This window comes from Balaenoptera borealis (assembly GCF_965194805.1).
Source record: "Balaenoptera borealis genome assembly, chromosome: 17".
NCBI classification, from domain to species: Eukaryota; Metazoa; Chordata; class Mammalia; order Artiodactyla; family Balaenopteridae; genus Balaenoptera; species Balaenoptera borealis.
In genome coordinates, this window is record NC_138876.1 from 25,592,651 (window position 1) to 25,607,021 (window position 14,371).

The 14,371-nt window shown below is 30.9% G+C and overlaps 1 protein-coding gene across 2 annotated transcripts in view; it reads left to right on the forward strand.

Moving 5' to 3' along the window:
• The window catches only part of CSMD3 (CUB and Sushi multiple domains 3), a 1,186,187-nt gene that overhangs the window by 1,093,283 nt on the left and 78,533 nt on the right, over positions 1–14,371 (forward strand). For both annotated transcript variants that reach the window (XM_082364543.1, XM_082364544.1), the window contains 5 exons: positions 328–474; positions 3,133–3,321; positions 8,382–8,567; positions 10,097–10,291; positions 12,836–13,009. In XM_082364543.1, coding sequence (XP_082220669.1) covers positions 328–474; positions 3,133–3,321; positions 8,382–8,567; positions 10,097–10,291; positions 12,836–13,009 — 891 coding nt within the window. The remainder of the gene's footprint in view (positions 1–327; positions 475–3,132; positions 3,322–8,381; positions 8,568–10,096; positions 10,292–12,835; positions 13,010–14,371) is intronic.

Sequence of the window (14,371 nt, forward strand, 5' to 3'; positions counted from 1 at the left end):
CTAATTATACATTCAGACCTTCAGTAAAAACACTGCTTATATGATTTTATTTTATCTTATGGGTATTTTTAGAAGTATCAACATCAAATTTACCTATATACCATATGAAAATTGTAGTTAGCTTGATTATTATGTTATAAATTGTAGCTGCTTTAGCTATGGAATTAAAATGTTTAAACAAACATTTTATGTTATGTTTTAAGTTATTATTGATGAAGTAAACTGATTCTGGATCAATTTCACCATATTTAATACTATTCTAAATATATAAAATACTAAAGATGAATTATTCAGTTACACCTAAATTGTATTATTTTCTTTCTGAAGGACCAAATATTCAAAGTCCAGTGCTTGTTTCACTCAGTGGGGATTATTCATCTGCTTTTAATATAACAAGCAATGGTCATGAAGTATTTCTTCAATGGTCAGCAGATCATGGCAATAACAAAAAAGGCTTCCGGATAAGATATATAGGTATGTGATATTTATAACTTCAGTACAGATCTCACCTGCATCCTCAGTATGGTTGTGATTAAAGAGCACAGACACATACACTATTTAATTAGGTATGAATTTAAATCATATTTCTTCCATTGATGTTTCTTGAGCAATTTATGTAACATCTCTATGCCTCAGTTTCCTCATTGTAATGATAATAATGCTATGTCTTTCATATAATTTTGAAATGATTAAAAGGACTTAAGGTATTTATGACTTATCTAAGTTAATTATAAATTAAACTCTGGGGCTTCCCTGGTGGTGTAATGGTTAAGAATCCACCTGCCAATGCAGGGGTCATGGGTTTGAGCCCTGGTCCGGGAAGATCCCACATGCCACGGAGCAACTAAGCCCGTGCGCCACAACTACTGAGCCCACGTGCCACAGTTACTGAAGCCCATGTAACTAGAGCCCGTGCTCTGCAACAAGAGAAGCCACTGCAATGAGAAGCCCATGCACAGCAATGAAGAGTAGCCCCCACTCGCTACAACTAGAGAAAGCCTGTGCGCAGCAACGAAGACCCAATGCAGCCAAAAATAAATTAATTAATTAATTATAAAAAAAAAATTTCCAGCCAAAAAAAAAAATTAAACTCTGATATTTTAGGTGCTTTATTTCCCAGCAGAAATTTCCCTTGAACTCTCACAAAATGTTATTAGTGTTGCTCAGTTGTATCTGATCTACTTAATATATATAACTCCTTTAAATGAGAAGTTTAAACGAAAGATAAACATACAGTGGAAAAAATCTTTGTCTTCACTGTTGCCCACCTATTTATGATACTTGCTAAAATATATTAAATATTAAAAGAGAAAATGATGAACACATCACTTAGAAACATTTAGTTTTAAAAAAAATATTGTTTTGTCATCATTGCTTTTCATTGAGTAATATCTAGAAAGAGGTAGGCCGAAAATCCTTCTTAATATCAAGATGAAATAGCTTTTCCTATATGCCTTCTTGTTTATAAGGTCTACTGATACTGAGCCAATAATTTTCTTGTTAAGTGTACATAGTTTTCCATTATGCAAAGATTATATCCCTTCTCTTTATTGCCATCCTAAATCATGTCAGATGCCATAGGTATGTGCTCAATAACAGAATACTTCAGAGCCAATCAACCATCTCTATCTGTACAGTATTCAGACCATGTCTCCCCAAGCTATGGGTCATTGCTAATCAATTCTACTGAAAATTACTTTCTTATATATTTTATAGATTATTCTGACACAACAGTTGTAGACATGGACTTAAATAAATTTTGAATTCCAGTTGTAAAGATAAACTCTTGAATTTTACTCATTTATATAAATTTGCATATATGTATATAATGTACAAATACAATTTTTGTCTACTTTGATTTTAAAACTATAAGATGATAATTTGCCTTTATCAACAATTTGTCTTTTACATATTAGAAGTAACTTGTCACTGACATTATAACATGTTTACAAGTTTTATCCTATAATAGATATCTATTAAATTTGAAAAATGTTATTAGGCATGCGAAGGAGAAATGTGTAAAAATTTAAACATACGCCCAAGTCATTCTTGAGATTTTTCATATTTGAATGTATGTTACTATCATATGAACTTTGTAAATGTCTTTTTATTAAAGTTGTGCCAGACTGTATTTAAAAAGTCAGAACGTTAAATTATATTTTTAATAACCATAATAACTTAAAGGGAAATCATTCAAATCCAACAGTTATAAGCATTAGATTCACTATATTAAAGACTAATCCTTATTTATGTTGATATTCATGACAAAGTTAGATATAAATATAATGAAAACATCATTTTTAGCCCCAAGAACAGCTTGACATATTGAATATAAATTTTTCCTTTAGAAAATGACAGGTTATGACATATATATTCTAAGTCCAATCTATTTCTTACTATTTACCCCTAAAGTCTCATTTTTCTCAGATGAATACATTGACGTTTCAAAGGGTTAAATGGATCCTGCCAGGCTGAACAGTCTCAAAAGTGCATATATATGAAAAAGCCATTTCACGTTATCTTTTGACATTCTAGACTTCAGGAGATGAAAGAAGTTTTATTTTATTGGCATTTTTTATCACCATATATAAGCACTCTTGGCAGCATGGAAACTCTTTAATAAACTGGAAGAGAGGATTATGGAACGTGGAGGGACTATTTTAGACATCCACCAAAATGAAATGCATGAACTAACATGACATAGGTGTCTGCAGGTAATTTCAAAGTGACATGTAAACAACATGCTCTAAAATATTGCTACTAAACTGTGGCATTTAAGCCCTTCAGATGACAGGAAATACCAGTTCCAAAATTCAATAAACTATTTGTAAGGCTTTTGAACCTCCAGGGTATTAAGAAAGTATAATGTATTTCAATTGGGAGACATCTCCAGTGACAATAAGAATCAGAAGAAAGCCCAGAAATAGTTATGTCTCCTAAAAGTTATGTCACTAGATTGTCAAGTGGATGGAAAATAATATATGTCCATATGAAGTAAAACTCACATAGATGGCAATTGAATTGGCCAATTTTTATGAACTAGTATTTACTTTTAGGTTTTTATAACTCTAGATTGTAAAGAGTTTCTGATTCATTAATTATATATGATTTTTATTTTTTTCTTTTAAAAAGCTTTCTACTGTAGTACACCAGAATCCCCACCTCATGGATACATTATCAGTCAGACAGGTGGACAGCTTAATAGTGTGGTCCGCTGGGCCTGTGATCGAGGATTCCGACTTGTTGGGAAAAGCAGTGCTGTGTGCAGAAAGTCTTCCTATGGGTATCATACATGGGATGCACCGGTCCCTGCTTGTCAAGGTGAAGTATATTAACCAGAAATGGCATTAATAAAAGATTAACCCCGTTTAACTCTTATTTGGATTGTTGAAACTTCAAAAATTATAAATATGCAGAAGCATATTATAGATACCTCTAAGGAAAATAAGGCTTGAAAACACAGACTGATAAATTTGAGGAGCATGAGGCACATTGTCTTATAGTTCTTCATTTGTTGTTATGTGATTTATGCCTTTACTCTATCCACTTATATGCATTCTTTATTCATACATCTACCATTCCCGTCACTTTGCTGTCAGAAAATGAATGACCCAGAGCTGAAGTGTGTGTTAGTGTGGAGTCTGCAGAGAGAAAAGAGAGGATAAGAGTAGGCAAGGTCACTGATGATGTTCACTATCAAGTATGCAAAAATGTGCTCTCAGTGCAACAAATTTAAAAGAGGAAAATGTAGCCAATTACCACATTATTTTTTCTTCACTGTTTAGGTAACTCAACAGAGATGTCTTTCATTTCCATTTTATTTTGTTAAAAAACAAGGCCCTCTCTGAGCATTGTATCCTGCTATAGCAAAAAAAGGACAAATCAACAATTGGCACATTTTAGAGCTTTGGATTAGGTCTTGTTTTTAAAGAGTAGTTGAGTCTCTTAGCTAGGTATAGTAATAAAGACAAGTTCAACATCAAGAAAATGTAATGTCATTGGACTTTGAAAATTTTCAAACATCACATTATTTTGTAATATGAAATTTAAATTTATATTTGATTTATTTTACCCAGCATGTGGAGACATATATAACAACTATGAACCCTCACATTAAAAATGCAGGACGCTTTCAGTTAATAAACAATGGATGTTACCTAAAATCTACTTATTGGAGGCAATTTATATAAAGCAAATAAAATATAAAAGAGATCAGTTAAAATTTAAACAGCAGCAAGTTAAAATGAGCAGAGAATAGATATTACCAGATACCCAAAATGGTTTATTTTACCTGTTAAATTACAATTTCTAATTCATGAAAATATAGCTTTCATAGGCATGTATAAATAAATGAGAAATGAAAGAACTGTTTCCTTATATTGTTGATTCAGAAACATTAATTACTTACTAGAATTCTGGGATGTATCATAAACTTAATGGGTTACCAACATTGAAGGTGCTGACTTCATGTAGATACATTTTAATAAACTAGCAAAACATCTGCTTTCCTTTGACCAATGAATAGCAGGAGTATTTATAAATTTTTAGTATTAAATGGTTTCCCAGAATTGGTTTGAGAAAGAATCATGATCTCATAATTTTAGAATCACAGGAATTTAAAATATATATAATAACTTCTAAATCATATGGATTTTAAATAAACATTTAAATGCTCTGAACTTTGAACAATTACATTTCAGTTATTAAGGATTGTTTATATATATAGATAATCTTTGAGAAACCTTTAGTGAAAATAATTAACTGTTGGTTAAAATAAAAAATTATCCTGAATTTTCTGAAGTTTTGAAATTGCTTTGTAGTGTCAGCACTATAATTTCATTGATTTTTTTATATAATATGACATTTATATATGGAGCATTTTTTAATTGTTCTTGATTTGAAATTTTTCTATAATTACAAATAGGTTATTTTTTTAACATCTTTATTTGAGTATAATTGCTTTACAATGGTGTGTTAGTTTCTGCTGTATAACAAAGTGAATCAACTATACATATACATATATCCCCATTTCTCCTCCCTCTTGCATCTCCCTTCCACCCTCCCTATCCCACCCCTCTAGGTGGACACAAAGCTACCCGCTGATCTCCCTGTGCCATGCAGCTGCTTCCCACTAGCTATCTATTTTACATTTGGTCGTGTATATATGTCCATGCCACTCTCTCACTTTGTCCCAGCTTACCCTTCCCCCTCCCCGTGTCCTCAAGTCCATTCTCTACATCTACATCTTTATTCCTGTCTTGACCCTAGGTTCTTCAGAACCTTTTTTTTTTTTTTTAGATTCCATATATATGTGTTAGCATACAGTATTTGCTTTTCTCTTTCTGATTTACTTCACTCTGTATGACAGACTCTAGGTCCATCCACCTCACTACAAATAACTCAATTTCATTTCTCTTTATGGCTGAGTAATATTCCATTGTATATTTGTGCCACATCTTCTTTATCCATTCATCTGTCGATGGACACTTAGGTTGCTTTCATGTCCTGGCTATTGTAAATAGTGCTGCAATGAACATTGTGGTACATGACTCTTTTTGAATTATGGTTTTCTCAGGGTATATGCTCCGTAGTGGGATTGCTGGGTCATATGGTAGTTCTATTTTTAGTTTTTTAAGGAACCTCCATACTGTTCTCCACAGTGGCTGCACCAGTTTACATTCCCACCAACAGTGCAAGAGTGTTCCCTTTTCTCCACACCCTCTCCAGCATTTATTGTTTGTAGATTTTTTGATGATGGCCATTCTGACTGGTGTGAGGTGATACCTCATTGTAGTTTTGATTTGCATTTCTCTAATGATTAGTGATGTTGAGTATACTTTCATGTGTTTGTTGGCAATCTGTATATCTTCTTTGGAGAAATGTCTATTTAGGTCTTCTGCCCATTTTTGGATTGAGTTGTTTGTTTTTTTGATATTGAGCTGCATGAGCTGCTTGTATAGTTTGGTAAGTCAAAATGTAGCTGAAAAATAAGATATTTTGCATAGTAAAGTGATAAAATATTTATAACTCAAAGAATCATTTCCAAAATTGATCCTTTATGTTCACTGAAACAATTTTAAAAGATTAATTATTTTATAAAATTGTTTGTTGTATGTTACCTGTGTTTGGACATAGCTAATTGAAATGAAAGGGTTAAATGTCATTGGGGAGAGCTATTCACACAATTTTTGTTTTGTTCCAAATTTGTTTTGCATGCTTCAGTTATTTTTATTCTTCTTGTCTCTTCAGTCTCCTTACACATCCTCATATATTTACTTGAGCTATGGTTACACAATGTGAACACAATTAAAGATAGAAAATTTAGTCTGTTATGTCTCTTTCAGTTTGAGAAGGTGTTTTATTTCTTTGTCTACACATCAACTAATCATTCATTGACTCCCTGCCCCATCATGAATTAAACCATTATCATCCCTCTACACAATCAAGTATTGTACAGGGTTATGCAGAAACAGTCACTTTGTATTCCCTGTTTCACTTTTTTTTTTCCAAGTTCTAGCACATTTCTTTTACTGTCATCTTAGTTATTATAAAAAGGGAAATATCAGCCAACATTCACTACCAACATGAGATATGCGTGAACATTTGAGATATACAGCTGGCAAATGAACACATTAAAAATGTTCAACATGATGAACCGTTAGGGAAATGCCATCAGACCATAGTAAGATAACTCTACACACTTTTAAAACAGGTTAATATTTAGTACATTTAATATAACAGCCAAATACAGGTATGGGGACATCTCTGTTTCACTTTTAATTTGTGCTTGTTGAAGAGCTCTGCAGAGAAGCTTCTGACAATCAGTCAGTGATGATGGTTCTTCTGTACTCTGTTTGTTTTCCTTTTTTTTAGCTAAGAAGTTAAATTGTAAACTATCTACAGGCACATTTATCCTATCATTTTAGTATGTTGTCGTTTTTTCAATTCTAAAATGCAGTCATTATATACTAACTACATATATGGAACCTATACTATTTAAACTAAATTTCATTGTTACTTTGCTCTAAATTTAACCTATTCTACCCCAACAATGTACAGTTAATTTTTTAAAAATGAGTAAATACACAATCTTTGGTGGGGATTCAGTGGAGAAACAGTTTATTACAAATTGAAATTCCCAGAAGTCCTAAGTGGAAATACAAATATTGCTTTAACAGACATCAGGGAACCATTTACCTTTGCAACACTATTTTAGAGGTCTATAATTAGATAGCAGGGATAATAACATAATTATATGGGATTGCTTATATAATTTATTAAATCAACATTACTACTTTTCTGTTTATAATCTGCAGGTTATCAAATTACAAAAGATCAAGCTATTCACCAGTAGGGAGTCTGCTATTCCGCTTTGAGAATTTTATATGTTTTACTAAGATTTTTTTTTACTTTGTAGTCAATTTGCACGAATTAATTAAAATTAAACACCTAAGTGGTAGATTTTTAAAGAGAAGTAGAAACAATTTTAGGTTGAAATGGAGACAGAATATTTACAGCTTTTGTAAATACTCAAACTAAACTCGTATCTTTCTATTATTTCTTTTGATACGAGAAAAATATAGTTACAAGTTTAGAATCTCTTATATGAAACCAATAAAACTAGTTATTTCAGAATTTAGAGGTTTTCTGATTTTATATAATAAACTATTGAAATATAAATTTATACTGTAATTATCCCATTATGGTAAAACTAACTTTTACATAAATCAGATTTATTGTAGATAAAAACCAAGACATCTAAGACATATCAATGAAATGCAGGAAGATCCAAACTAGGTTTTAAGATGATAAGTCCTGGCCCTATATTTATTAAATATATCCGTACACATGATATTCCATGGAAGGTGCACAAGCACATAGAGTTGGGCTGGACCTAAGACAAAGTAATATCCAGCTTCCAAGTAAAATAAATCTATTTGTTTTATTCCTGGCCAACACCCTGATGAGTGTTGGTTACCACTACCTTTATAATCTTTAATAACTGTCAAATTGAGTTGACCTAATTTGCTAGGTCCAGACATGAATTAGCTCTAATACACTCTATATTTACTTAACTTGCCTCCTCTTATAATCTGTGTGCATGCTGATAGCCATGCGCATGCTGACAAGAAACTAAGTTAGAAACCGAGAAATAAAGTATTAATAGTGTATGGATTCACCAATTTAAAAACACATTCAATCAGAGTTTGAAATAAATGATTCAGAAAGTTGTAGTTCAAAACGGGTTTTGGTGAAGATATTCTGAAATTGTTTCAGAGGAATTAATAAAATTCCAAATAGTTTTACATGCTTTATACTCTATGAGACTTACCTAATTATTTTTCTGTTTCTTTGGTTTTGTATGTATGTATTTATTTTAGCAATTTCCTGTGGGATTCCTAAAGCTCCAACAAATGGAGGAATACTCACAACAGACTACTTGGTAGGAACCCGAGTTACCTATTTTTGTAATGATGGATATAGATTGTCATCTAAGGAACTTACCACTGCTGTCTGTCAATCAGATGGCACTTGGAGCAATCATAACAAGACTCCTCGCTGTGTTGGTATGTATGATAAGGAAATTTCATCACTTGTGTTTCTACTGGCATCTTATATGATCTGAAATTTTATGTATTTTTCAAATTTTAGAACCATTCCCTAAAATGATGTCTAAGAGGGAAATAAAAGTAAATTAAGCTGTCTTGTACTAGGAAGAACTGAAATACAGTATAAGGACATTTTTACTCATTTTCAGAAGCTCCAGAATATTTATGTCAAAAAAATAACGTGGCATTTTATTTTACATAGCAACATTTTATTTATTTTGTAAAAAGTCATCCATCAATCAGCATGTGTTTTCAATACATAGGTCTTTGAAAATAAATGTTGTTTATGTTAATAAAATTATATTTTAATACATTCAACTGATTTTTATAAACATAAATGATGCTAATGAGATGATCCATAATATTCAACTTTTGTCAGAATTCTTCAGGTTACTTACATTTAGAATAGTTCTCATTCCTGCCATCAATACTGTAATAGGTAAATGAATATTAATAATGGTTATAGAAAATAATTCAGGTAAAATATTTGATAGAAAAGGATTAGAAAATGCGCTTTTAAATAAGGTCTTTGATTTTTCTCTATAAATCAATTACTTATTCTATTTAGTACTAACATTTCAACTTAGCTGTGATTTCATTTAAAATGGGGTTGTTAAATTATTTGCAATCTTAACGTAAGTGTCTAATAATGTGTCTACTTATGCTGAGCAAGTTTTGAATTAGCTGAAGTTTATATCATAAGTCTTGCATAAAAAGATCATTCTCATAAAACAAATTTCCTCAAAATATAGTCCTTCCAAAACTTTTAAAGAAAAGAGAGTAGGTTATTTCTGTATCTTGCCTATTGTGACTAATGCTGCAATGAACATGAGAGTGTAGATATCTCTCTGAGATCTTGATTTCATTTCCTTTGGATATATATCCCAAAGTGGGATTGGTGATTCATATGATAGTTATAGTTTCATTTTTTGAGGAACCTCCATACTGCTGTTTGTGCGTATTCCATAGTGGCTTTACCAGTTTACATTCACAACTTGTACAAGTGTTCCCTTTTTTCCATTTTGTGTCACATATAACTCAGTAAAGCTGGGAAAAAAGAAAAAAGAATACTTTTAAATCAGCTTCAAGAAGATCAGACAATTTTAACAAACTAATGTTATTGGAATGATTCATCACTAAAATATACTTCATGTCTTCCTGTACTAAGGAATAAACTTGGATATGATAATCTAAAAAAAGAAGAATGGAAAAGTCAATAATAGGGATTCTAGGTATATAGAATAATATGTACAAAGACTTTCAAGTGTGAAATAGCATGACATGTTCAAGGAACTGCCAACAGTACCATAGAACTGAGGGAGTAGAGAGATTAACATGAAAAAGAAAATGCTAAAGACCTTTTATGGCACAATAGTGAAGGAACTCAGGAAATGGTGAACTAAGAATGGAATAGACATGAGATATAATTAAGAGGTAGAACAGACATGACTGACTTATTAGCATTTATCTCTTTGGTTTTTGTATAGTTGTTACATGCCCAAGCATCAACTCCTTTACTCTGGAACACGGAAGATGGAGAATTGTGAATGGTTCCCATTATGAATACAAAACCAAGGTAGTTTTCAGCTGTGATCCTGGTTATCATGGACTAGGTCCTGCTTCTATTGAATGTCTTCCTAATGGTACTTGGAGTTGGAGAAATGAAAGACCATATTGCCAAAGTAAGTATACACTCCGCTAAACTTATTTCATATGCAATCCTTGGTGATTGAATTGCTTGATCACTTCTTTTTTCTACATACGCTAGAGCAATATTGAGGTAATATTATTTAAAAAGGTCATTTATTCTCAAGTCATCTTAAAATTTTGTAACTGTTTTTGGTATTTGTAAATGCTTATTAAAAAACAAAACAAAACGGGCTTTGGATTCAGAAATCCTTCCCTTGGATTCTAGGTCTATCATTTATTAAAACAACTACACACTGCTTTTAGCCCTTTACATGTATTATTTCATTTATTCCTTAGTTCCCACTCTATAAATAAGTTGATATTATTATATTTATTTTATCAAAAAGGAAACTGAACCCAAGAATTTTTATCATGTTACACAAGTCACAGAGCCTATAAATGGTGGGTAATTGGGTTTCAACACATGGAGTCTAATTAAAACCTCTGCCTTTTGATGTTATATGATGTTTATTCTATTTTTTAAGCCAGAAAATTACAATAATACCTATCTCATAGTTATTATTATGATTTAATGGTGTTACAAGTTGAAAATATCAGCTAGAACCTGATTCACAGCAGGAGCTCAATAAATATTTATTGAATCAAACTGAACATCTTAGTCATTCTATTTTCATGCATTCTTATAATATGAATAGCTAGTGTCTAATGTAGATAAGCTAACTTAACATAGGATAATCAGATGAAATATCTTGATCTTCCTTTGAACTTTCTTTACTACATTTATTGAGTTTACTTAATACCAGGAAATATGCTAGGCTGAAAATTCATCCTTTCATTTCATGTTCAACACAGTTTTACAGCATTTATGATATGGATACATCATTTATAAATTAATAAAACATTTGAAGTCTGGATTATGGAGACTAAAATTTTAACATAACAGATAACTATATATAGTAAGTATGCAAGTACCTAGTAATATTTTACTTACAAATGTTTATTTTCTTAATCTCCATATTAAGCATAGGATTTGGGGGTTGCCATTTTTTATATGATAATCATATTGATGAATTAAAAATCTCAAAATACATACCTAAATTATATTACATATTCTAAAAATATGGCATATGTATTGTAAATTTTTGCTTTACTCTTTTACTCTTTACTCTTTTGTATTGTAAATTTTTGCTTTTACTTTCACCCAGGATCTTCCTCTAGGCTCATTCTTCTTCCATTATAATTTCATTAAAAGGGCACATGGGATAAGGATGTTTCAAAGAGAAGGAAAAAAATTATCTACAGCAGAAGCATTTATTGAACAAATGTTTGTCTGGTTTCTTTGTGTTCAATCCTTTATTATGTAGAAAATTTTAATTTCTACATAAGATCAGGTTCCTGCCCACAGATAAGAATGCAGGAAAGACAGGAATCTAAGAATTACAATTCATTGAGAAAAATGGAAAGAACAGTACTTTTTTTCTGGTCCTCCATTTATTCATCTTTGAAATTAAAATGATATAAATATCAGTATTATTAATATTAATAAATATTATAGCTACCTCAAAGGATTGTTTGGGAGATTAGTTCAAAACAATCAGTACATCTTAAATTCTACATGCAATTTTTTAAAGTCTGCAAATTTTCTATTTGTCTAATAGAATCCTAAAGCCTAGAGCTGAAAGCCAGAGCTGGAGCCAGAATAAAGGCTGGTGGTTAAGTATTCAATTCTTGAGCTAAACGGCTAGGTTTAAATTTTGATTTAGCTGTTTATAGGCTGTGGAATCTTATTAAAGTTACTTTCCTTTTATGTGTCCATATCCTAGTGCACACAATTCAGATAATGATTGCACCTACCTCATAGAGTTGTTTGGAGAATTATGTAAGATAAAGCATTAGTAATAGTGTCTGGTACAAAAGCACTCAATAAGTGCTATCTATTATTGTTTTTATTCTAGAAAGAAAATTCATTTGTGGTCTTTAAATATGAAGGTGTTATAAGAGCTGGGTTCTGAATGACCTAGCAAGTCAGTTAATCTCTATTTTTTAGTTTTTTAAAACCTAAAACCAAAATATGAAATATAATTATAATCTAATTGTTCTAGTGAGAATCAAATGATATTTCACATGTAAAGGGCTTTATAAACTGTAGAGTGTGCAACAAAAATTATTTGCACTTACGATCTTAGATAATGAGGAAACTGGCTCAGGTAAGTCAAAGGGATTGCCCAATGTCACTTGATAAGTCAGAGAAAGACTTTGGACTAATAAATTATCCTCCCTTTAATCTTGTTATTATTATTTTTTCATTACAACCTGTTGGGTGACCAGGTTGGCTACGCAAAAAATGCAAATAAAATATCTTCATCACATGTCACTGTTACTTAGAAGATTTATGGGAACTCAAAGGGGATAAATTTTAAATTATGTCATCTATTTTCTCTACACTTTCATAATCATTCAAACATGTTTTACAAATGTCAATTTCTATTGTAAATATATCAGAACATAGCATGGTTTTGTTACAAGTTCATATTGACTATGTCTTTAAGCGTTTTTATTTTTTTATTGTTTTCAAGTTATTTCCTGTGGAGAACTACCTACACCTCCAAATGGAAATAAGATTGGAACTCAAACTTCATATAGCTCAACGGCCATCTTTACCTGTGATTCAGGATTCATGCTTGTGGGCTCCGCTGTACGTGAATGCCTTTCTTCAGGTCTTTGGAGTGGATCGGAAACCAGATGCTTAGGTACAGATTTTTAAGTCATTTTTACCAAACATTTTTTCTCCCTCTAGAAAGGCAGCCCTTTTTCATAATAAGAGATAATAACTTATATTCACTCAGTAAGGATGATAAAAACTGGAAAATATTTAACTTTTAAAATATCTCATGGTAGAAAAGCTATTAAACAGATAACTCTTAAAGTTAATCAACTAGCATTCCAAATGAGAATCTTATGTCATTAAGGAGAGACACATTTATCTTCCAGGCATGGTGAAAATAAAAGGTAAAAACTAATTGCTGAAAATTATATGTCTGCATACTCAGCTGGATTAATCACTGTAACAGTTAATTCATTCTAAACCATAGTCAATTCTCCTCTCACCTATTTGCTTAAGGTAATGACTAAAGAAGAAAAACAATTTCCACATTTAAATATCTTTCTCCCTTTTTACTTCCTAACATTTCAACATGTGTAGTATTACTTTGTATTAAAACTTTAAAAATCTATTTTTCAAACCTGATTTTAGGAAAATAGGGTTTTTTTCCCTTAGGGTTTTTTAATTCACTGTAAAAAGCTGTTCATTAAGAGACTGAATAGCTAGTTCTTCTTACCCCTTCTCTTATTATTAAAGGAGTATTATGATTTAGGCTTTATCCCTTTTTTCAGAGACTTCAATAATTATCTTAATATTAAGAGAATAGTATGATTTATGCTTTATTTTTCTCTAAAATTATTTCAAGAAATGACAGCAAGTATTGAATTAGGTAATAATAATAATTGTTATAATAACTACTCACTTGCCTGTTGGGAACAAGGCATAATCTTTAGGTTTACTAATTTAAAAATTGCTGATTATTATGAACAAGGTGTTGCTAAATTTGTACAATGTTTTGTCTCTAAAATTTTACTATTTAAAAATATGACATATGGCAGAAAAATCTATATTTTAGCAGTTTAAATACATATTGTTTTGATAATAAGCTTGAAAATATTTATGGTGATACAATCATTATTTGAAACTTAAAAGGGTATAGCTAGATTTTGGTTAAAATTCTTTTTTTCAACCTCTCAGGAATATTTGTTAGTAGGTGTACTTGGAAACCCAGTAACAATGGTTTCTTTATAAGAGTACACATATTTATTTGACTATGCTATAAGACTATTATATAAAAAAGAAAATGGTAAAGAAATTAAATCATTATGTGTTAATATAGGATTAGATGATAAAATAAAATATTTCTTACTAGTTTCTAACCTGGTTTTGGTTATGCTTATTTCAATTACAGATTACTTAGTTTACTTACGCATTTGAAAATATATGTAAACTAAATTTAAAATACTATATTTTATAACTCTTTGCCCCGATGAACTACTATTGTATGTTA